Source organism: Microchirus variegatus (assembly GCF_963457635.1).
Source record: "Microchirus variegatus genome assembly, chromosome: 8".
NCBI lineage: Eukaryota > Metazoa > Chordata > Actinopteri > Pleuronectiformes > Soleidae > Microchirus > Microchirus variegatus.
In genome coordinates this window covers 10337878-10363312 of record NC_139809.1, presented here as the reverse complement: position 1 = coordinate 10363312, position 25435 = coordinate 10337878, and the positions used below count along the sequence as shown (strand labels likewise).

General features: G+C 41.6%; 1 protein-coding gene across 1 annotated transcript; it reads right to left on the bottom strand.

Moving 5' to 3' along the window:
* Positions 1-54: 54 nt before the first annotated feature.
* lsp1a (lymphocyte specific protein 1 a) lies at positions 55-25435 on the bottom strand (the record flags this gene model as incomplete). The annotated part of the gene is made up of 12 exons (XM_083893748.1): positions 25340-25435; positions 15856-16002; positions 11174-11555; positions 10295-10437; positions 9940-10180; positions 9566-9703; positions 7254-7297; positions 4188-4269; positions 1498-1635; positions 1108-1203; positions 296-385; positions 55-198 (listed from the first exon to the last, which is right to left on the bottom strand). Exons 1-12 carry the CDS (start codon positions 25396-25398, stop codon positions 55-57), a joined length of 1704 nt encoding a protein of 567 aa, XP_083749874.1. The 5' UTR covers positions 25399-25435.

Genomic DNA, 25435 nt, shown 5'->3' with positions numbered 1-25435 from the left:
TAGACATAGAATAAAACTGTATAGATTTAGTGTAACAAAAGAGAAACGGGCTCTTCAGCTGGTCATCTCACCAGACTTTCCGTTTGTGAATTCTCCCTCATTCTCATCATCATCATCGTCGTCGTCGTCCATGGGGATCTTCTCGTATTTACCGTGACCAGTCACGACAAATTTGTACTTTTTACCAACTGCTGATCCCTAAAGACAAAAGCACAAATCCAATGTGAGTAACAGTGCAAAGCTCTAAGAATATAACTGATGAACATTTAGCGTTTAATTATGTGCATGTGATCACCTTATTGGCTCTTTGGCCCGGCCTCCCAGACGAGTCACCGATGATCTCCCACATGTTCTTCTTCTGCATCACATCTCCGGGTCTCACATCCTGGCAACAATCAAATAATAACCAGTGAAAGATTGTTCTTCTGAGGTTCATGCTGCACCCAGGCACATTGTAGTATGATTGTACTCTAACTCTGACAGCTGCTGAGACAGAGGGAAGGACAGTCATAATGAACTGTGTAGTGTTATATAAGTTTCATTTAATTTACCATATTCTCATTATAAATTGAGTAGATATAATGGAAACAGTAAGGGTCATTTTGCCTTTCATTAGTTTCCCTTCACTTTCTCTTCCTGCTGAAGGCTCTGTGTTTACTCTTAAGTGAATGCATGCTATTAAAAGAAAGAGGCAGCAAACTAAGGCCTTCTTTCTCCACAAGAGGGCGACCTTATGTCACAAAGACCATAAAGCTGCACAAACACATCACACCAAGTTTAGTTTCACAGAACACAGAACGTACAGTATTCTTTTGCGCACACACACACACACACACACACACACAATGTAAAACACAGTCAATACTGATTAGACACTAGAGTCTTCATCTTATCAAAAAAAAATGTAAAAAAAAGAAAAGAAAAGCAAATGAATAGTTAAATCTGTGTTATTTTTAGATGGCTTGGTTTTCCACTACTTGTCACTGAAAGTGGATAAATGAGGCTGCAAATGAGGAAGGAAAAGTAGAAGCAGCTTTAATAATAATAAACACTGACAAGTGTGACATATGTGAGCCGGGGGAGGAGAATGAAATGTCTGCTACTTACTGCAGGTCTGCCCGGCGACTGTCTCCCGCCGTCGTAGGGGCCTTTCACCCACTGGGTGATCAGGCTGGCCACGCCCACCTTTATACCATCGGTGTCCTGATTAAGAAAAATGGCAAAAAAAGATGAGATCCTTATCTTTCTTTTTTAAATATGGGATATGCTTTGGGTGAAAACATCACAGTTTCTCAGTCTTTTATTTCTCAGTCGACGGATCAAGTTTTCACCAGAGATGTTTTTTTCCCCCGTTTATATTTTTTTCCCACTGGGAATAATAATAATAATATTACATATGACAATGTTATAGTTGAATGGGACACCAGATGTATCGTTTAACCTGAGTTGTTAAGTGTGTGGGCAGGGAGTACCCATTTTCTCTGGATGTTTTCTCACCTTGCAGGTTGCTCCCTTGGTGGGACTCTGGCTCCAGGCTTCTCCGGCTTCAAACAGGTTCTTCTTGGAGGAGACAACCTCAGGGGAGCCCGGCAGGTCTGACAGCGACGCCTTCACTGCCCGAGTCTCCTGTGAGTTCTGCAAAACAGCGACCAACAACAGCTTTGATGCAGCATTTTTTTTTTAAAGCTATTTGACCTATTGTAATTCCTGGAAATCCTCCGAAAGGATCACATTTTTTGAGGTATTAAACGCTGGTGAAGACAGGTGAAAATTGGAGAAAATGTTAATGGAATAAGAGTAATACAGAAAAGTGGTGCAAAAATGGCTCGGTAATGGTCCAAAGGTAAAATTTGGTAGAACAAAGAAGAAATGAAGTTGCACCAAATTCCACAAAATTTGGTGGAAAGATGTCAAAGCTCGAGACAAACAAAAAAGTCTATTGGGACCATGTCTTCAACTCAACAGGAAGCCGGCTATTTTTAATTTGGCGTCCATCTTGGCGATTTGCAGGTTTCGTAAAAAGCTGTATTAAATCTATGGTAGTGTAACATTGCACAGCTCAGATTTGCAATGCAAATTTTGATACATGGACTAAGTTAGTGTTTGATTAAATTATTTAATATTAACATTGACAACCACATCCCTCCATGTATACAAGAACAATACATTAAACACTGCTGATTTACACAGGATAATGCCTAGAAACACTTAGACGTTCTTTCCTTTACTGCACGTCATGTTAAACCTGTTTTTAATAGTGCATTATATAAAGTCAAACTGTCTGTATTTAACTTCACATGAGTAACCAAGCTGTGTATCAGCCTGGGAACTGCCTGAGGTGAAGAGTTATAAAAGGGAATGGAAATGTTAAAATACATAGGTCTGAACAGTTATTCCTGTCACAGATCTGTCCCGACTTGTGAAGATTTAAAATACGGAATTAAAAATAATCGCCCAGGTGCTGCACAGATGGCTGAGCTGCAGCACAATAAGGGTCAAAGATACTTATGCCGCTCAGCTAGATTTAAAACAATGAGGCGTCCTGAGGTTCACAGGAGAGCCAACAGCTTTCCACTGTGCAGAAAACAGTGTGGAGTTTGAATACTGGAAAGGAAGTGTCCACATTGGTCCCTTGCTGAAAGGCACATGTGAAGAACAATATCGCTGACAGCCAGACGCTAGTATTTGGTATCAAAAATAATTACCCATTATATTACTTCGGTAAATACAATGAAAAAGTGATATACAACACATTTCTTTTGGGACTAAATCTACTTTATTGGAGCAAAAATAGCAGTAAAAATGCAGAATTGCAAACATGCAGAAATTAGTGTCCCGATTTTTTTTGTGTTTTCTGCATGTTCCTTTCGACATGTCACCAAAAGACAGCCACTTAAGAGCAGAAAATTCTAATCTAATAATCCTGATCACATTCTAATCCCCTGAGGTCGAACTCTGTACATGTTACTAACCCCATGGCCTTTCCTCTATAGCGCCACCCACAGGAATAACTCAACGCGCTCAACATCGTCCAGAAGCTGCCGTTACACCCAACAGAATAAGATGAAGAAGGTTAAAGGTGCATTATGTAATAAATCTAAAGCAACTGGCCATAAAATCCTCCTAATATGTCACAGAGACTCAGGAATAATGTTCATATAACAAACTGAACTCACCAACAACAACAGTACAGCCAAAATATTTGCATTAAAAAATATATTATTTTGCAGACTGCAAATCATGTTTATGTTTTGAAATCATGTTTTGGCATGTGGCGCCACCTACCGCCGTCTACCAATCATTGCAGTCAGTAGAGTCTCAGCTGCCGAGCAACCACAGGAAAAAGAAACCTAAAAGACCTCAGTATTTTGAATTTGAATGCAGTAACCGTTTTTGGCCACATTCTTACATATGGCGCCTTTAAAGCTGCCTCTAATAAACAGGGGACACCAGCACAGTGTAACTGTTTCAGAGTAACAGAGTAACAGGTGTGAATGATGAGATGCAACAATGAGCAGGAACTGGTCCTGAATTCCTCTGTGTCGTGCTGTATGAATCAGTCCGTTTGCCTGCAGACAGACATGGCTCTGATGAGGCGAGGCAGGATGTAAACCCAGCCTGCAGGGGGAACCGGAGGGGGCTGTGATGAAAATATTCATCAGCTACATCAATGGCTCCTCTGTGTTTATGTTCACTTCTGCACGTCTGTCTTTGGTGATGACAGTGGAGGTCTTTAACGGAGACGTTCAAAGGGATGAACAGATTCTTTGATATCATCGATTTTTGCATTAGTAAAAGAAAGACACATTTCTGGGGAAATGTTAGTAATGCTTTGAGTCCTTTGTTGTGATTTGAACCGGTATTTGATTGACAGCAGCAGTTGAATTGGGAAAAATAAAATGAAAACTGTGTCTATGGCCATGAGCAGATACCAAAAAAGGTACAAAACTATCTTTGTGGGGACATATTGACCTTGTGGGGACATTTTGTCTGCTCCGAACAACTTAAGTCCAGGTTAAGACGTGTTTTTTTAAGGGTTAGGGTTATAATTGGGTTGAGGTTAGGGTAAAGGTAAGGGGCTAGTGAAGGGTTGGGTTAGGGTTGTGTGTGTGTGTGTGTGTGTGTGTGTGTGTGTGTGTGTGTGTGTGTGTGTGTGTGTGTGCGTGCGTGCATGTGTGTGAGCTGACCTCCACTGCATGGGCATACTGCTCCAGCTTGTCGTCAATCTTGGACAGGAGGACGAGAGGTTGTGTCTTCTTGAAGCTGTTACTGATTAAAAACAACAACAACAACATCAACAACAAATAAATTAAATTAAATTAAAGCCTTGGCATCATTTTAGACGTAAATCTTCTTGATTAAGACTGATATATTTGGCATTGACGTATAAACAATGTTGTTACTCAACGCTGTGCAGCTGACAAAACTGTTTTCAGATTGGTTCCCAATGTGCAACGGTGCAGATTTATCACAGTCGTCCCGCAATGTGAAGTCTGATTACAGAAAAAGCTCTTAAAGAGAAACTTTCAGTTGGAATCTTTCAAGCAACACCTGGTTTCTTCACTTGTCAGTGTATGAGATACTGACACTTTGTCAGCACTGACTTTGCTGAGTGCTCTTCCATGACTCACAACCAGCAGATGCTCTCTCTCTCTCTCTCTCTCTCTCTCAATGACAACATGAATGTCAGGAATTAAAGACGAGTCCAACATAGATTTGCAATATGCTTTTTCTTGCTGTTCGACAGCCTTTTCTGACTGGAAAATGTAGTTTATGTTGGTTTCAAAACCACATTATTTCCCCACACCATAGAGAAAATCTACCATTTTACATAATAGTACACAGTAGTTCTTCACACACTGCTGCCTCCATCACTCAAATGTTGTTGTTTTTTACATCTTTGGTGCTAAAAAACCTTTTTAGGGTTTTCCCAAAGTGACACAAACTCCATCATCGGTACAAGTGAGCTAAAAAACTCAAATCTGTGTTCGTCAGTGAATAAGGTTTTGTGTTAGCCTCTGCAGATCCAGCAGAGTTTTATTCTTTCGTCCAGCTGTCCAAACTCAACCTCCACAAGCATCTTCTTCAAACAACAAAGCTCCCCCCTACCTCATGTTACTTTTACATTTTACAGCCCCAGATAGGAGTTGTGCTGCTGGATGAAGTCATTCCTGCACATCGGGGGAGGAACCTCATTCATCATTTCAGTGTCAGAGGCACCGCTGCAGTTTCGCTGTCTTTTTTTTTTTTTATCCTTTAAAATTAGATGTTTGTTCATCACTCCCTAATGAGTCAATGTCACGTATCTGTGGGGAGTGAGTAAGTCGGAGCCATTCAGACTGTGAGATGTCTGACAGTAAAAGGCAAAGGTGCCCAGCCAGATAAAGTATAACAGCAAGAAAGCTAGAAAAGCTATAGATATTTACTCCCAGAAGTTGGTGGAGACCCTAAAAACGGCTCAGACTGAAAGGAATGTTGGACTTAGATTCAGCAGATGGACACAAGCATAGGTTGTAATTCATTCTCTACCACTTTATCCTCCACATGAGGGTCACGGGGGCCACTGGAGCGAAAGTACAACCTGGACCGGTCACCAGTTCATGACAGGGCCAACATACAGAGGCGAATAACCCTTCACTTGCATGTGTTTGGATTTGTGGGAGGAAGTACCCAGAGAAAACCCACGTACACACACGGAGAACATGCAAACTCCACACAGAAAGGCCTGAACTGGCAACCAATCAATTAATGATAACATGACTTAAAGGCCACGCAAGTTTCCATCCAAGTGGACAATAAATATTATAAAAGGCATAATCTCCATAAATAAGCTTTCGATTCTGGTAAACGTAACCATGTTTAGCCTAAGGTTGCATTAGGGCACATGTGTCAAACTTAAGGCCCGGGGGCCAAATGTGGCCCACCATATCATTTTATGTGGCCCGCGAAGGATTAATTGGTCTTAAAAATCTGTGTTAAAATAGGTCTGTACTGCTTTAAGACATGCGTTAAACTACATTTCCCAAAATGCATGGCGAAACACCATCGCGGACCGGGTTACATCTATAATGCATAATATTTGTAACTTGAATAAGTAATAAATACAGAATGTTATTTAGCAATATGTTACGGAGTAATTACCTTTAGTTTACATTATATTTGATTACATTTAGTTACATTTATTCTGTATGACAGTTACATCTGGCCCTTTGAGGGTAACCATTATGCTGATGTGGCCCTCAGTGAAAATGAGTTTGACACCGCTGCATTAGGGTAACCTAGTGATACTCACAAAACAGTAAGTCAGTATGTGTATCTAAATATTCTGTTTTTACAATTAATGTTTGGTTCACAGTTTTTCTCGCTGCCAGCAATATGAAGCCACTTATGGCAAAATTTAAGTAAAAAAGCTGCTGTTGCTCCAATAATCTTGCATTGTTCAAAAAGCACAAACACTGCTAGAGTCAAAGGTTCCGCCCCCTCTGAGCACTGCCTCCTGTTCCCTGGTGCACTCATCTCTGGATAAAAGTATCAACACAAAGGCTTCTCTCCTGCTGAGAGCTGCTCAGCGCTGATAACTAGCTGCTGCAGACTGCCTGGAGCCACCGTAGCTCACCACATCGGCATAGAAAACGCAGCTGCCCGCATCTGGATGGAGTTAAGCGGAACCATAAATCACGACGGCGGAGGAGCAGCGCGATGCACTGAGCGAGGTGGAGAGGTGACCTCTGACCCTCTTCATCGGTGTTTATCTTCAGACAGTGGAGGATTAGCCAGCAGAAAAGAATTTTACTGCGCGGAACAGTGAGCAAAGTGCTGGTGTGATTCACTCTTCATAAACAAGTTGACATCTTTGGTTGCACCTTCACGAAATGTGAGGATCGTGCTACTACATATCATCGTGAAATAAATATTATGAGAATTGGAAAATTTGTCCAAAAAGACAAATGTCAATAAAGTGGCCACTCCTATGTGACCTCAAACTTTGTGGAATGCACTGCAGTAAAGACGAAGAATGAATCAAATTTTCTCAACTGACTTCCTGTTTAATGCCACTGTTGACCTGTGTACGGTGGCCTGCAGGGACAAATACTTCGCTCTGAGTTTTGAGAGTCAGTGATTTCGAGTTAGTGCCACATTTTTTAATGTAAACAGAACCATGTTGGGCTGAATTTTAGGTGAGATTTTTCTACGACTGTGCATGAAACACCCAAGACAACTTGATGATAATTTCCCGTTCATTGGATATTTACCTTTTCTTCAGCGAGCGGTTCAAGGACTCCGTTCTCTGTGTGATCTGAAAGAGAGGAAGAGGAAGAACAAGGAAAGTGAGGTCACATTTGTCTGATGAACACAGGTCAAAGTTCTTCTACGCTGCTGCTGCTTTGGGCCACAGACTGTGCCACGGCTCTGTCCAAGACAAACGGAGCAGGGTCGGCTGGCCTTCATCAAACGTCCCCCGGAGAACGAGAGGTCGATTTATATATGCGTGTGTTTTTGGAATGAAAACAACTGTTTCCTGAGTTAGCTGTCAGGTTTGATGGGACTTTAATCCCAGTGTTAGATTTTTTACGTTTCTGCTCCAACTTGTTCTTTCTCATTTTGTGTGACTTGTTTCAAAACCTCACAGTGATGTAAAGTCACCTGACCCTCTCCTTTCAAAACCAGCTCTAGCATTGAGATGCTGGTGAAAGACTGGATTGTACCAATCTGGAGGATACCATCCGTTTCTTAAACCATTCTCATGCCAAAGCTATTTTCATGGTTTACTTTTTCAAAATGGAGAACACAGCAGACCTATTATCTGCTGATAGCAATGCTGGTTAGTGCATGTGATATATGGTATATCTGGCTTTATCTTCATCTTTATTAATCATAAACCTAATTTCTTCTCAAAAAAGGTTCTTCTTTAAGGGGAAATAAGTAGTTTATAGTGCCATCTAGAGGAGAGGCTGAAATTTACAACAAAGACCTGCTGCTCTGCTCACCCCCTCCCTTCCCTGAGCGCTACGGTGTCCTCAGCTGGTCAAATGTCGTCCTCGTCGTCTTTCTCCGTGTCAGCAGATGAGGTCCGTGAGGTGAGGGAGAGGGGAAGCTACCGCGGCCGTGGCAGACGAAGCGGAGAGAGAGGAGGCAGGACTTCCGCTACAAGTAAAGAGACGCTTGTTTTGTTCTCTCGCGTTTGTCCTTACAGGCTCCGGTAGAAACATGGCGTCTCGCTGCTAACAGTGGCTATGCAACCGCGGTCCGGGGTCATGTTATTTAACGTGACTTTTTGAAACACTACGAAAATGAAACAAAAACTATTATACAGCGACTAGACAATGCAGGAGCACATAATATGTATAAAAAAGTGGATTTTGGGTTATATAAACCCATAAATACTACATATTGTACCTTTAAACATGAAAACAAAGTTTTTCGAAAGTTTTTCTAAAATCAGAACGCAGATCTTCAATGTCTTCTTCTTCCAATCGATTACGGCAGGCAGTACACTAAAATGTGCAACACTGCCCTCCACAGTCCGAAGTTCAAATCACATTTTTAAAGTCAGTTATCGCAGATCGAAGTCGCCCTTCATTCTCATGTTCATTCTTTCCTCATTCCTTCTCTCCAGTGTCAGACCAGTACAAAGGGTCAGAATATTTTGTTCTTACTTCCCATGTGAATCAAAATTGTTGTTTTTGTGTATTTTTCGAGTTTTCCCTTAAAATGGAGGGTTTGTTAACCATCCACAGGATCACAGCTGGGGCAGACATTGGGTGGGACACACACACACGGAGAGAGAGAGAGAGAGAGACATTCACACCAACATTCACAGTCACACCCACAATCCAAATCTGCAAGTCTTTAGGTTGACGGGATGAAGCCGCATTGCCGACCAGTGAATCACTTATTTATTCCTGTTTCATTTCTCACAGTGTGAGAAAAAAAACATGGGAGGAAAAACTTAAAAAAATCTCAAAAAATGTCACAGGCAATGGATTCATTACCCTTACAGGGTGGACATGAGATGCCATGATCAGGTTGGAAAAATGACAAAAAAATCTGGTGTAAAGATGCTGAACACGCATGCAGTGTCATGCACACAGGCATTTCCAACAACACTGATAAACAGGATTGTTTTCCAAAACTGAAAATAGGTTAAATTTATTTTGGTACCAAATAAAACACATATTGTATAATTAAAAAATAGCAGTGACGTGATACAGTGCAGTGTGCTGTGTATCCTGAAAATCTAACGACACCACAGTGCAGTGGGTAAACACAAGTCTTATCACATAAACACAAACACACACACACACACACACACATGCAACTTACAGACTGCAGCTGAAACCACCTGCTGTGAAGATAACACAGGTATTTGTCATTGAGTTTGTGAACATACTGTAAATCTGTACTGGTTTATGGGACTTAATGGATCACTGCGCCGAAGGACATTTCACCCTAAATAAACGGAATGAATCGCTAAGTAAAGCCTGCACATCTATCTCCACAACCTGTGCAATGATGATTATAGGAAATAATAATCACGTTAAAAACAATAAGGTGTTTATTTTACCTTGTGTGTGGGAGCTTTGGGACTGAAGGGACTGAACATCTCATCACCGTCCACACTGGATGTGCTCAGGCTCTTCATTCTCTCTGCTGCCTCCATCCTCCTCCTCTCGATGTCCTCCTTCATCCGTCTCCTCTCCTCCTGGAGTCAGTTCAAAAAGTCAGGTCTTTAGCTTTAGATTCTTTCTAACCACATCTTATTAGTGCAGCTAGAAGCTCTTCAGATTTAAAATAGCTGCTGGGAGCTATGACAGAAAACAGTAATCTGCTGCTGCTTCTGCTACTTTTTGGGCTTTAAAACATGATTCACTTGTAGTTGTGTAAATATCTGAGCCTGATACCTCTTCTAGTTTTTGTCAATGAAAGACACATGCTCACCTCCTCTTTGGCAAGCCGCTGCTGCTCCTCCTCCTCTCGCCGGCGCTCCTCTTCCTCCCGAACCCGGCGTCTGTCCTCCCTCCTTCTCTTCAGCTCTTCCAGCTCCTGCTCGGCCTCAGCCTGTCGGTGTTTCAGCTGCTCCAGTTCTTGGCTCTCCTTCACCTGAAGGCCTCGTCTGATCTTCTCCAGCCGCTGCTCCGTCTCCAGGATGGCCTCCGCCTCCTCTGGGTCTGTGGTTCTGCTACACATGCCAAGGAGATTACGTGTCAAAAATAACTTAAAATTCATGCCCAATCTATGAAAGTCGAAGAACTTTTAAGTGAACGATATTCCGTCCACAAACATCCTCACACACCTGTTGGATCTTTTTGTCTTGTTGAAGTTGTGTGGAACCACCTCCTCACTGGCCACGTCTCCATTGGTGTGGCTGTGTTTTGGCTCTTGGTGAAGGAAAACTTTAGACGTGTAGGAAACTTTCACTTCTTTCCTTTTCTCCACCTGAACATGGATGATTAAAAGTGAATAGATCGACTTTTTATGTGGAACAACAATAGAAAGTTGTGTTATCTGTGTGTGCCCTCTTTAGGTTCTAGACAGTACTTCACAGACCAACACTACATAACAGTGAAACCACTGAAACTGAAGGTAACTAGACCAATATAACTTGGTCTAGTTATAGAGATGTGAATCTTTAGGTGGCTCACATTTGATTCGATTCCGATTCTTAGGGTCACGATTCGATTCAAAATCGATTCTCGATTCAACCGATCGATTCATACGATTCTCGTTTCAAACATTGATACGATGCATAGTGTGTTAAGGCAAATTATGGCATCAAAACAATACAGTTTGTATAAGATAATGTGATAATGTGATCACACAAAGGCAAACTTAAGACAAAAGTTAACATTTATTCATTCAAAACAAACAAAAACTTACTGTACTAAAAAATAACTTAAAGTATAAACAATACACAAATAACACAAACAGGTTTTTTTTTCAATATAGAAACTTTAAAACTTTAAAAATATATCTATATATATATATATTTTTTTTTTTTTTCTCAAAAATCGATTTTTGAAGTTTATGAATTAATTCAGAATTGTGGATGATTAGAATATCGATTCATATGTTAATCGATATTTTTCCCCACCCCTACTAGTTACCTTCCACTTAAGACACAACTAGGGTGATTTTAAACCTTTAAACAGCCTGTTGAGTTACGAAGCCTTACTTCTGGTTTTGCTTTTTGAGCCTCCTCTTTCCTCCTGATCACGACCTCCTCCATCTTCTCCTCCTTCTCTCTTCTGGCCCTCTCCGCTTTAACCATCTCCTCCTCTCCTTTCTTTTTCTTCTCTTCCTCCATCCTGGCCCTGTCCGTCTCCTCCCGCTCCTGTTGCTGGACTCGGCTGAAGGAAGCGACAGAGGCCCGGACCATCTTGGCGGGTGCAGCTTTGTTCACCGTGCCCTCGTCCTCCTCCTCGTCTCCTTCACCTCCCCGACAGAGCTCCTGCAGTCGCTGCTGCCTCTGTCTCTCTCTGCGCTGAGTCCAGTCGCTGAAGCCTTCGTCCTCGTCCAAAGACGGAGAACTGCTTGGTTTAAAGTCATTATTGTACCTGAGCAGTGAGGGGAAGACAAAAAAGGAAAGTGACAGTGAGGAGAGTGAGCTCTGTTTTTTTTTTTACAGACCAGGTGAATCAAGGCAGAGAAAGAAGTCACTTTCAGGGTTAAATCAAGTTGAGTCCATCCAACATGTTAGTGAAAATGTTGATGTAACACATTTCTGCCCTGATTAGCTTCTGTAATCAGTGCAGCTGATGAATGAACAAGTGGCGTCTGGTGCAGCTGAAATAACAAGAGGCGAAGCAGCACAGGAAATGGAAGCTGGCCAGAAACACATACAGTAACGTTTACAGTCTCTCTGGGATTATTTTACACTCTTTACGTGTTTTTTTTCCAGTGTTTACGAGCCCCGGGTTTACATCATCATGTCTGCGTGTCTCATATTATACACAAGATAATAAGGCTGTCCTCACCCGGAGAAGCAGAACAACAATAATTTGCCTTGAACAGCACATTCTAAGTGAGGAGGAGATGTTTTTTGCATTTGCATTGAAATTCCCTCCATTTGTTAGTGGTATTTTGCTAGGGTGAAGTCACCTTGACCTTGACCTTTGGCACCCAACATCTAAATAATTCAATGTTTGTGCCAGAAGTGAAAGGATTCCCTCATGGTCTACCTTAGAGAAATCATACTTTTAGGTGACAGTGAGATTAATCCTTCCCTTGACCCTTGACCACCATCGTTGAGTGAGTCCAAATGTTGGTGTCAAGGAACCCCTCAAAACATGGCCCTGATGTTTTCATGCTTTATCTGGTCAAGTTAAGGCTATGTAGGGCCTTCAAGTTATTTTCCACAGTTTGTCATCAGATATTAAATGTGACACTGTGTTGGCGGGTCAGCATTGATGGTGTTGTAGTCTGAGGAGAGGAGGTGTCGGTGGTCCACCTGCCTCTCTCTCTGCCCACGCCACCCAACAACAGTGACACAGCTGCTTTGAGCAAATCACTGCAGCATAGCAAGAAAGTCTTGAACTTGAATTTTAAGTGAATTCCTCATTTCATCATTTACCAACAACTAGCACTCTGTCCATGTGTGTTCCACCCCGCTGATTAGAAGTAATGAAACCTTGCTTTGTATTCGCAGGAGCTGGCCCGAAAGGAATTCCCTCAGCATTCCCAACATGATTAGGACGCTCAGCCAGTCGGCGGGGTCCCCCGCTGCATGATGGGAGTCTCTGCCTGATCTCTCAGCGGCTAATCAGCCATAATGAGCGGTCATGTTTCCGTGTGTCGTCGGCTGTCGACACCTGGACAGATCCCTGAGTGAAACTGTCGTTCAAAGTCGTTACATCTTACTTATGCTCTGCCTCTCTTCTCTACACACGCTCAAATCATAGATTGTTGGATGTATTTGCGTCTATCTATTCTATTACATTCTATAAACCATATTGTGCTTCAGCTTTGTGCTTTATGTCTGAACCCAATCTAATCTGGACACAGTTGCATCCTCCATCCTTAGCTAGCAAAATAATATGTAGGCTCGTGTTAGTTGTTGCGTTTTGGCACTGTATATTCAATAATATGGCCTAGCATAGGACATAGCCACCACCATAGACAGAAGCTATACACTTAGAAATAAGGGTTCCAAAAGGGTCCTTCTACAAGGGCTGAGGTTCTACCGGGAACCATTTGCTTCAGAAAAACCCTTTCCCAAAGAAAGGGTTTTTCAAGGGTTCTGGGTAGCACTAATGGTTCCAGTAAGAACCATTTTTATCCAGAGAAAAACCCCTTTAAACCCCCTTTCCTGAATAAAGGGGTTTAAAAGGGTTCTTGGGACCCTCCAAAAGGGTTCTCCTATGAGGACAAGCAGAAGAACCTTATATATTTCTACGTAGCACTTTTATTTCTAAGAGTGTACATGCATGTGGGCAGTATTACGGGCAGACCCATGGCCAAGAGGAAAGGAATTGGGCTTGTAACCAACGGGTCAAGGGCCGGAGGTCCCCCCAAGGAAGGCACCCAATGGATGGATTAAATGCCGATGTCTGGGAGATGCATCCAAGTGAAAAATTCCAGTCTCACCATACATGCATACACTCTTAGAAATAAGGGTTCCAAAAGTGTCCTTCTACAAGGGTTGCTTCTGAAAAACCCTTTCCCAAAGAAATGGTTTTTCAAGGGTTTTTGGAAACATTAATGGTTCCAGTAAGAACCATTATGATCCAGATAACCCTCTAAAACCCTTTCCTGAATAAAGGGTTTTAGAAGGGCTCTTGGTGGAACCCTCCAAAAGGGTTCCACGTGGAACCTTTATAAAAAGATTCTACCTGGAGCCAAAAAGGGTTCTCCTATGAGGACAAGCCGAAGAACCTTATATGGTTCTACTTAGCACTTTTATTTCAAAGAGTGTAGAGCATATCAAGCTTCATCTTAGAATAAATTCAACATTTATGAATGTTATTTATACATGTATCATTTGTGAAAAAGGATGACATAATACAAACTTACACAGGATGGTTTGATTTTAACCAAGCCTTTAAAAACCTTTATGGCAGAGGATTGATGTACCACCAAATGACGTCTGACATCTGGAGGCTCGAGAACATGAACCAAATTCACCAAAAAGGAGATTTTAATGAACTCCATCGCGTTACTGCTGCATTTTGAGCTGTAAACTTCCCAATTACAGAGTGCGGATACCTCACGTCGAGTCAGCGCAGCCTGAGACCAGCTGAAGCTGTGACGTAATGGAGGAGAAGGTGTTATGTGGTGCAAGCGCCGTAAGCTGTAATTAAGAGCCCGAAATTATAAGTCAGCTGAAACGCCACGGGCTTTGACATGGTGGTACTTCTCCCTTGGGATGCATTAGCAGTAAACATTCCTTGGAGGTTGTGTAATGACAAGGCAGCTGTGTATTTGTCTTCACGTCGGAGGAGAACATCGTTTGCATCCCTTTTCTCGACGGAAACATTTGTTTTGCAAAACCAGACATTCTGTAAACGGCTGTAAAGCAGAGATGGTATGGCGAGCGGCGAGGAGCAACTGCAGCACGGTGGGCTCTATGTCACGCAGCTGGGAAACGTGTCAACACACCATTAAATTCACAGTTACCACCCAAAAAAAATACAGTCGCGCTGCAAGAAGCTCGTACAGGAAGTCATCGGACACGAGACGAGTGAGTGAATTATGTTCTGCACTTAATAACTTCCTCAGTTCCCATGAATGCACGGAGAAGGAATTCAGCCACATTTGGTTGTCGTTGAAAATGTGTCCATCTTTTTAGGGTGAGACCGAGGCCAGACTGAGACTGGAGTTTAACAGTTACAGTCATGACGAGAGATATAACATCATGACTCAACTTTGGGAGGTTTACAGATACAGAAAGTTTGTGAACTCTTCAAACAGACTGAATAAAAGGTGATTTTAATGAGGATAGTGTGCTAAAAAAAAAGCTTACACTTGGAGCCAACAGTTTACCTAACAGGGCTAGTGATGGATGTCAAAACAGACCTCCAACAGGAAGCTATAGGCGATGTTCTATTTATTGTTGTGTCCCCAGTGAAATCAAACACTTGAACATGAATTGTTCAGCTGTTTGGATGCAATGTCAGAAAAAACACTTAAAGCGGACCTAGACCGGAAGTTCCAATTAACGCTGTTTTTTAGTTTGTATCTGTGTCCTTACTTTGTTTACGAAGCCCTGAAGGTTCTAAACAAACAGTTCAGCCACTGCTGAGAACGCTGTGTTTTATTGTAATCTCGGGCTCAGCGAGATCTCTGAAAAAACCCGTTCCGGTTACGTAAACACCATTTCTCCCGAACAGCAGATCCTCCTGCTCCGGGCACTAGTCCGGGCACATCCGGTTATGTACATTGAACCGCAGAAGAAGAATAACGTCCGTTGTGGAGGTGTTTCACGAGCGACAGTGTCTTCTGACTGGGTCAGACTCCAGGTCAAAGTCATAAAAGGGACTGCGGCGGGGAGTCGTGAAGAAGCTATTTTTAAACATTGTTAAAACAATGTTTTGATAATGAGGAGCAGTGCATCCACCGTTCCAGAGGGGGGAGCTGCGCTTCTGAGAGCGGGTGTGCTGAATATACTGGCCAATCACAAGCCTCTGTCTTCAGTGTGAGAGAGTTGAGTCTCAAATCTCGCAGCTAGGAAACACCGTCAGAAAAGAGGATTTCTAGCGGCTCGTTTACAGCAACTAGGAGGTTTCTGACCATAAAAACAAGTTAATGTATGTAAGTAGACCTCCATAACTAACATTTATGTGCAACAGGACCACTCTATGTGAGCTTTAAACCAATCACTCAATCATCAAAATAGGTGACATTTAGTTCAGTACTCACACATTCTCCTCTGTGGCCATCTCATTCTCTGGTGAGGACTCTCCAGGCGATGAACCACTGTTCCTCCTTCGTAAAGACTCTCGAGCTCTCCGACGGTGCTCCCTCTCCACCTCCTCTGCGTCTTCGATGCTCCTCTGAGCCGTCAGCCTGAGGAGGAAAGCACAAAGAGTATATATGTTATATAGAGCAAACAGATTCACAGACTTTTTTTCTCTTCTTTTATCGCTGAACCTTCAAAGAGAAACATTATGTCGTGCGACAAAGACGACACTGAGATCTGGCCTGAGGAACATCTGCAGGGGCCTCAGAAGAGAAACCACACCAGCTGCTGTTTGTCGTCAGGATAAACACACATGCTCTTCACCTTGTGTCGGCCTGACATCACTCTATTTTTTACAAACACTGTTAATCTTTATTTATCTGTAGACCGGTGATCCAAACATTAATACGGCCTGATTTCCACCGACACTTGGAGTACTTCATCTCAGACGTGTAGCTTGTCAGAGCAGTGTTTCTTAACTTCTTTGTTTTGTATGTGTTTATAACAGACACATCAATCAATCAAGCAACAGAACTTTGAGCCAACAGATCCTTGTGAATTCCGCATTGTTAGTAAGTCGGCAAAAAAATGTAACCAACATTCAGTCTGGTTTTTACTTTCTTAACAAAATTCCAGTTATTAAAATAAAGCTAAAGGGATAGATCAGATGTGTGGTTGAGTGCTGGGAACCAGACTCTCACTGAAAACATGGCTGACACATCATTTGGTACGGTTGAGTCAGTCGGGTTAATCCAAACAAAAGATTCCAGCAAACAGCAAAGACACAAAATAACACATTTGAACTTACTGATGGAGGCAACAGTGAATCAACAACTCCTCTGTGTCATGATGTCACATCTTAGATTTTCTCTATGGATTTTGGCGCAAAGGAATAAATGGCAAAGAGAAACAAACCCTCACCCTCTCACACTCAAAGCTGGATCGGTAAATCCAGAGTTAACAGATCAAGCCGATGTAAGGCTCAGCGAATCCCGATAACCCCATGAGGATCACACTGAGTTAATGTGGATTTGTGGTGCAGACTCACCGTCTGCGTTGATGGAGTCTGGAGGTCTAACAGGTCAATAAGCTCCATGTGGCACCTCAGGTATCGAGTAACACACATTTGGCTTCTGGGTCACTAATAGATTCTTAATGGTTCCTCCCCTCCCCTCCCCTCCCAACTTCACGTTCTCTTAAGAGAAGGATGAATAAAACCAGGACGTGCAGTGACCTCTGACCCTCAGCGTCATCACAGGTATAGAGCTCTCGTTTTCCTTTGTGCCCTCAGGTCCAGTTCACATGCACCTTCATAGCTGTGTGGGTTCTCTCCAGGAACTCCAGCTTCCTCCCACAGTCCAAAAAGACACAATGGTAGGGATTATGTGACTGTTGACTGGATACTCTAAATTGTGTAAATGTGTCTCTCTGTATGCTGGCCCTGTAATGGACTGGTGACCTGTGCAAGGTGTACCCCACCTGTTAGCTCCACACAGTGAGCCTCCAATGGAGGCTTAGACAATGGAATTCTGTTTGGTTTAAGTGTCATGTTGATTTCTGTTGGTTTCTCTTGAACACCTTCACCATTTATTGAATTATTTTACATAAATACATTGTGAGTGTAAGTATGCTCTGTAAAATATGCCATAGTTTGCCAAAAAGCTATGACAGTCCATCGTCTAATGGGTTGGATTTGTTGTTTTTTACTATTTTATTCCACGCACTTTGGTGTTTTACAAAATAAAAGCCCCTAAAGGTCAAGTGTATGACCACAGAAAAGACATGGCGCCATCATAACAGCCACTTCCAACTCCTGACAGTGGCACCGTTTCCATGGTTACAGTAACAGTGCAAGAGAGTTCAATAACCTCAAAGTATGCCTCACCTATGCAAACATACTAGATCAATGTACTTCTACAGCTGACACTAGTGTGACCTGAAGGTGTTTAGCTTTTTACGTCACTATATAAACATAATGTGACATTTTATAAATACTGTATATTACATGTTTGTACTGGCCCAAGGTGGCTGAGAAAATCAGCTTCCACAGGTGTAAAGAGAAAACACTGTGGACAGCGAAAAGATGAGTCACAGCATTCACTTCATGGACGACTGTTTGATTATCACCCGACTGCACTAAAATGTGATCTCCAGCCTTTTCCACTCCATGATAAATGGCGCAGCAGATTGTCCAGATGGAGGCCGGCTGGTATCACGAAAGACATATGATGGGGGATGCTGATTCAGCAGTCCGGAACCACACGACTGATAAGCTCGACAATAGTTAGCATCATAGATACACTTCCTTCTGTCTGCCTGTCCTTCCTGTGAACAGGCGAAGACGAGCAGAAGAAGGAAACGGGTGTAGGGACAGAGGTGGAGAGGCCGGTGCACATCTGGAAGGCGGGTCAGCATGGGCGTGCCACTCTTGTGACATAAGCTGGGTGGAGAGATGATGAACTGTGTTCATTTCATATATGTGGGCAAGGCAAGGTCATCCTTAGAGAAAGTTTGAGAATATTACATTTTCAAAATAAAAGCTTTTTTTTTAAAGCTCATCCCTGTTGAGCTGGTGCAGGAAAAAGAAATTGCACCTACAGCTTAGACATGAGCAGTGTGTGTGTGTGATATCAGGACAAAAAACACACAGTCAGCAGTTTGCGTGGTGAAGGCATACACTTCCGACTCCTCCAGCTTTTCATTATGCCTCCTTTCTATGATCATCACTGTGAGATTCAGTCATACCTGGCATCCGTTCAACCATCTGATCCACACCAAATGATAAATTTACGCTCTGAGTGGTTTCTAAAGTACGAGGATTAACGGCAGCCTTACTTCCTCCCACACATCCTGTACTTTCTCAAAACCAAATCTTTTTTAAAACTGTGATCCAATCAAATTGGCATCCGGGCAAATGGATAATTTCCTTAATTTCAAAAATTCATTAAAATTATTCCTTAAGAGGTTTGCAAATATTTTTAACGGATCCTTGTTCAGGGCGATGCCGACTATTATGATGGTAAATTTCAAGTCATTCCGAGATACTTTTTGGGTTTTTTTGAAGAAAGTCAGCTCACTGTCAAAGGGCATCAGGACAAACTGATCATTTCCTGAATTTCAAAAAAGCATTAAAATTATTTCTTATGTTGTAAATATTTTCAACGGATCATTGTTCAGAGTGATGCTGACTATTATTATGGAAATTTTCAATGAAAACCTTTTTTTAAACTATTTTCCAATCAAAGTGGCGAGGGCAGAACACCCCCCCCCCCCCCCCCCAAACACAGCATTAGCCTATATTGTATCAGGTAATGTTGCTGCTTGAGACAAAAGCAACATGCACAGAACACTTTCTCTTGCTCACTGAGAGTCATAAAGGGGTTTTTTGTTCTCAGTTTGTTGATTCAGTGGGAAGTGACACCAGAGGCAAGAACGAGCATGCTACCTCTCCTGAAAACTTCCCAGATCACAGCTCACCTTTAGTCCTGGAGGTCACAAAGCTTGCCAGAATGACACACCTGAAACCCTGAGCAGATAAGTGCAAGTAAATGTGACGAAATTAAGATGTCAAAAGAGAAGTAAAAGATTTCCTGAATAATGTGTTTAATCATTTTTATAGACAAGGACTTCAATTTGTTAGCTTTTGCTACCACAGCTCCGTCTCATTTCTATTATAAATTCTAGTTTCTCCAACTAAAAGATTTGATCTTTTTTCTTTGAGTTTCCCTGAGTCCTGCAGGTCAGGGTGTCCTCTGCCAGGGCCCTTAACCTGCATCTCTACCCTGAAAACTCACCCAGGTATTCATCTGCAACTCAAGGACACATTAGCAAATGAAAATTGATGATGAAAAAAGGTGTTATTTGCAGCCCGAGATTATATCTTGGTCCTCACTACAGTCTACAATGATGAGAAATTGATATGTATCTGGGGAGGATGACTAACATGAGGAAAAACAACACTTTTGGCTCTTTCTTCAAGGGCGAAAACAAGCCTTCAGTGTTTTGGATACACAACTGGTTACTTATACAGGCTTATAAATGTTTGTGGTGGAAAAAATTATGCTTCAGCTCTGTGGGTAACAAAATTAGTAGCAACCGACAGCAAAAAACCAGAAACATGACACTTATACCTACGAAGCAGATGAAAGCTCCACCACCTGCCTACAGAGCCACTAAACCACATAATGCTGCTCGATCTGCCTGCACTTGTCCGGGCTTTAAATGTATTTTCCCTGCAACGTTTTTCGCAGGAACAATAGTGACAATAGAGAAACTTAAGTAAGAACACATGCTGTCATCAGTCGCATGATTCAGCTGAGTGACGTGATAATAACAGACTCAGTGTGATAAGCCAGACTCCATGGAACAGAAGACGAGGAAGGTGGGAAGACATCTGTGAGATGAAGTCACAGTAGTGTGTTGAAACAAGTCAGGGTGGCGGCGGCGGCGAGCATTCAATCACTCTGACGTGACAACAAAAAGACACCACTTCCCAGAAAAGAAAGAAGGAAAAAAAAAAAAACTTGCAGGAGTCACCAGACGAGTTGTGAGGATGAAGCCGGAGGCCTTTAACTTAGTCAGAGCAGGATGTGTAAATGTGATGTCACTGTGACTGTGATTCATCACAGCTGCTTTTACCTACTGTCCAATATTCTCAGAATGGACACGATCTCTGTCACATAGATGCTAATGAGGCTGTCTGGTTTTTATTATACTTAGAATTATTTGTTGAGTGGACTCTGCAAAGCATAATTATATGCAGTAGATATAGGGATGGAATTGTACTGGCAATTTTGCAATATTGTGAAAGCAATAGATAAGGTAAGACAAGACAAGTTAAGATACGATAAGGTAAGATAAGAGACAAGTTAAGATAATATTAGAGACAAGTTAAGTTAACTTAAGATTAGCGACAAGACAAGTTAAAATAAGATAATATAAGATAAGAGACAAGTTCAGATAAGATAAGATCATATAAGAGACAAGTTAGGATTAAATAAGATAAGACAAGTTGAGATAAGATAAGTGACTAGATAAGATATGATAATATTAGTCCTTAATTATTAAACCTTACTTTAGTCTGTAACACTATATTGTACTACTGTTATCACAGTGTTATCGTATTATATCCTGACATTTTGACACTATTGTTACCTAATATGATAATGATAAAACATTAACAACATTAAATCCCAAACGAGGACAGAGCATTGTCCAGTATATTCCTATAAGTTGGACACCAGCTGTGCTTTGGTGACCGTGATGCAGACAGACAGCAATCACCACACTGTGGCTGCATATCTGGGTGGGAGTAAAAAAAAAAAAAAAAAAGACAAAAAAAGACCACTGGTCTCTGAAGTCTAGACAGTCTGCAGATGTGTTTGTGCTCAGGACTTTACTGGAGGACACAGAATCAATAAAACACCTGTGGTTGTGAAGCTGAGCCGCTCATTCTTCTCTTAACACCAGGACAGAGATCTACTGAGGACCAACATTCCATGTGAAGCTGTGCTTTGTCTTTTAAATGGCCAAACGTGATAAGCAGCAGACAAGAAGCAAAGAGAGCAAAAGGTGAAGAGTTTAGAGACCTGGAAGCTGGAAATGGTTCTTCATTAGCGGCAGCCTGATGCATGAATGCATGAATTTGAGTTATCAGTATGAATATATTTAGTGCATTTCACTATCTCCTGTTTGTAGAACAAATGAAGCGTGCTTCATGTGTGAGCAGAGCAACCAAAAGTGTGGACACCATAAACACTGTATGGTGCTAACCTTAAGTCTCATGTCTGTGATTGCTGTATAATTTAGTTAAAAAGATCACACCTTACTTGACAGTAAAACCATAATGTCTTCTCGTGTCTGCAGACTTAACAGAGCAGAGAATCAGTCAGAATCAGACCACCCAGCATGTTGAAAGACGATACTTGATGGGTACCCAGCGCATTAAAAAAAAAAAAAAAAAAGGGTGACGTCAAAGCGGCCATATGAGACAACTCTGGAGTGAGAGCGCTCTTGTCAAAGAGGTGAAAACCTGGAGTCTATTTGCACAGATGCAACCTCTGGGAAAGGGGAAACCTGCTGTGTTAACTTTCACTGTGGGTAAAGCTAACCTGTGGAGGGTGTGATGATGGTGGTGGTGGTGGGAGCTCAGTGCCCCCATCACTCATCGGCTTACTCCACCAGCCCCCGTCTGCCCCCCGAAAAACATTCCTCAGTGTCTTATCTCCCGTTATCGTAAACAGTGAGGGGGGACCCACCCACGTGAGTGCGATTCAGGGGTCAGAGGTCACGGTGGCCAGTTTGTTTTGCACCAGGTATTCCTCCTGAATGACATCACTGCTCGCCAGGGGGTTGTTTATCTTTCAGGACGAGTTGATTAGAAACAGGCAGCTGGGTTTCAGGCTCAGGTCTGAAATTCCCTGTGATGATGATGATGGTGGTGTGTTCAGTTGAGTTCAGTGTGATGGTGAAATAGGTAAAGGTACTTTTTCTTTATGATGACAAGCTGTCGAGACTACATTCACGATATAAATGACCTGACAAGAGCTCATTTGTACGAAGCCCCTGAAGTGCACTACATGACAAAAAAAGAAATGAAGAAAATAAAAAAATAATTGAAATCTCGAGTTTCAAAGTCGAGATCTCGAGTTTCCAAAAAAATGTATATAAAAAAAAAAACAATTTTTATTTTATTTTATTTATTTATTTTTTTCATACTTTTGGAAACTCAAGATCTGGAGTTTCCAAAAAATTGTGAAAATGGGTTTTTTCCCCCCAAAAAAAAACTGAGTTCCAAATAATATGAAAAAAAAATATGATAAAAAAAAGTCAGCATTTTTTATGAAAAAAAAGAATTGAATTTTTTTTTTTTGAAACTCGGGATCTTGACTTTGAAAGTCAAGATTTAAAAAAAAAAATGTTTTTTTTTCTCATGTCACTTCGGGGGCTCCGTAAATGTGTGCACAATATAACATGACTGTATTTGATAAATGAATGACATTTTCATGTTATTTCATTCATCTCAAGTACGAGGGACAAATTTACTTGGTAAACCCAAAATAATTCTCCCCCGACCTATTCTTTGGGAATTACTGTTGCATCACACAACACTTTTAATTGTATCGAAACTGTAATGAAAAGAAAAAAATGCTGCTTTTGAGATCATCATCGCTTATCACTAACTGTTACGGGTCAGACACCGTCTCCTCTGTCGGACCAAAACAACTCCCTTTCTGTTTCTGCTCTCTTAATCGTTTCAACGCACGCTCTGACCATTTCTGAGAATACTTTCAAAATCACTTCTTTCCCAACAAGTTTATCAAGTGATTATGTTCTTAAAACAAAGTAGCACGAATGTTGATAAAAACAAACTGATCGAGTAGATGAGGACGATACGGTGTAAAAAATTACAAACTTTTCTCACAGTGTCAAAACACTCCTGAATGATATAGATGTACAGTAGATATAGATATATATAGAGAGAGATACTCAGATTCTCTGATTCATTAATAATAATGGTTTTCTCAGTTAATAGTTTGGATAAAATATCTAATTTTGCCATTACTGTCAAAAAAAAGCGTCATTTCCTCACATTATTTATTTTATTGCTGTAAAATAGCAGAATATTCATAACCAGCAATAACCAACAATAAATACAAAAGAGTGAAAGAGTGTCATCAGCTCCTCCAGACTGATGAGTTTGTCTGAATCACAGCTGTTTCTGCGTGTGATGAACATCACGACCTTTGCCCTCGCTGTGACTCACAGGTTACAACACACACGCTGGCAAATAATGACACAACCGTGCATCAGCTCTTTGTACAAAATCATGTGGTGACATTTGGTCTCACTGACAGGGTGAGGAAAAACAGAATGGAACACCTATTTTTATTTAAAAAGGTGCATAAATATGTCACCTTTTCACAATAAAAAGTTAAGATATTTACATCCTAACTGTTTCAAAGGAGTTTTCAAACTGGCAAAAATCCATAAAGTCACATTTTAAGGACTCAATATTGTTGTTGCTGTGATTTCAATTCCAGGATATGAATGTGGCCACAGGTTAAGGCGTTAAGGTCCTCACTGTGTCAAAATCCATGTCACGGCTTTAAAACACAGCTGATGTCAATAAATAACAAACCGCAACCTTCAGGCCTCGACCTTCTCTTGAACTGTGATGCGTTAGATCTGTTTTACTCCTGCTCACTTTGCTTCACCACCATATTCTTTACTAAAATGTAAAAGTGTGTAGAAATATAATTTAGTATTTAGTAGTATTTCCCTATGAAATATTGTGGGTTAAGATATATATATATAAGATAGATATACACGCTTAGAAATAAGGGTTCCAAAAGGGTTCTTCTACAAGGGTTGAGATTCTACCTGAAACCATTTGTTTTTCAAGGGTTCTTGGTAACACTAATGGTTCCAGAAAGAACCATTTTGCTCCAGAGAACCCTTTTAAACCCCTTTCCTGAATGAAGGGGAAGTTCTGCCTGGAGCCAAAAAGGGTTCTCCTATGAAGAACCTTATATGGTTCTACTGAGCACTTTTATTTCTAAGAGTGTATGTACATTTCCAGTAAAGAACATTGGATGCATTCTGCATTTAGACCCAAATGTGAGGTTCAAGCAGTAACGATGGAGAGGAGAAAGGAGTTAAAGTCACCTCATCACCCGCAGTGAGTGAGACAGCTGGACGAGGTCCAACACACAGTCTCTGCGTGTCTCTCCGAGTCAGAGGCAGGATTTATGACACCATTATCTCCAAAGTGACACAGTCACCATCTCAAAGGCCAAAAAAAAACCTGCAACCGCACAGGCTGAGTATGCAACAGAATAAGCTGTTATCTCTCCATAACAAAAAAAAAACCCACAGGGAAGTCACACTGGAAACCTGAGACAGGATGAAAAACAACACAGCGCTCGTCTCTGCCCTGGAAGAAGACAGGACGTGTTGTCGCCCACAGGCGCCCGAAACACAGAGGACAGACTGAGGTGGCCTTTCACCCTCTGTCACAGGTCACCAACAGTGCTTCCCCTCTCCGACTCATGCAGCCAGCGAAATCCTTATATTTCCTGCCTGACGCAAAAAATTATTATTTGTTGTTTGTTTGTTTTTGTGTGCGAGAGGAGGTCATCTTCACCCTCCCAAACACAACACGTTGCCAGTAATGCCACTGCTCCCATTTAGACACACACATGCTTCAAAAATGAAAACAATCCTCTTTATCTTTTTTTTCTCTTCACATTTTTTTTTTATTTCTCCTCTGAACCACAAAGACTGAAAATATTATTTTACTGCATCTCAAACCACATCTACATCTGTGCGTGTGTGAGAGAAAGCATGTGTTTAAAAGTGTGTTGTACTTAAATATTAACCTTGTCTCGCTTCTTTGTTTGTGTAACACTGAAACTACACACAGTGGGAGAATGAGCCACATACCTCATCAGGTTCTGCAGACCCTGTTTGCTGGAGTTTCTCCTGAGCAGAGCGTTGGACATGTTGGCCTCGTTTCTTCCTCCTCCACTCCTTCCAATT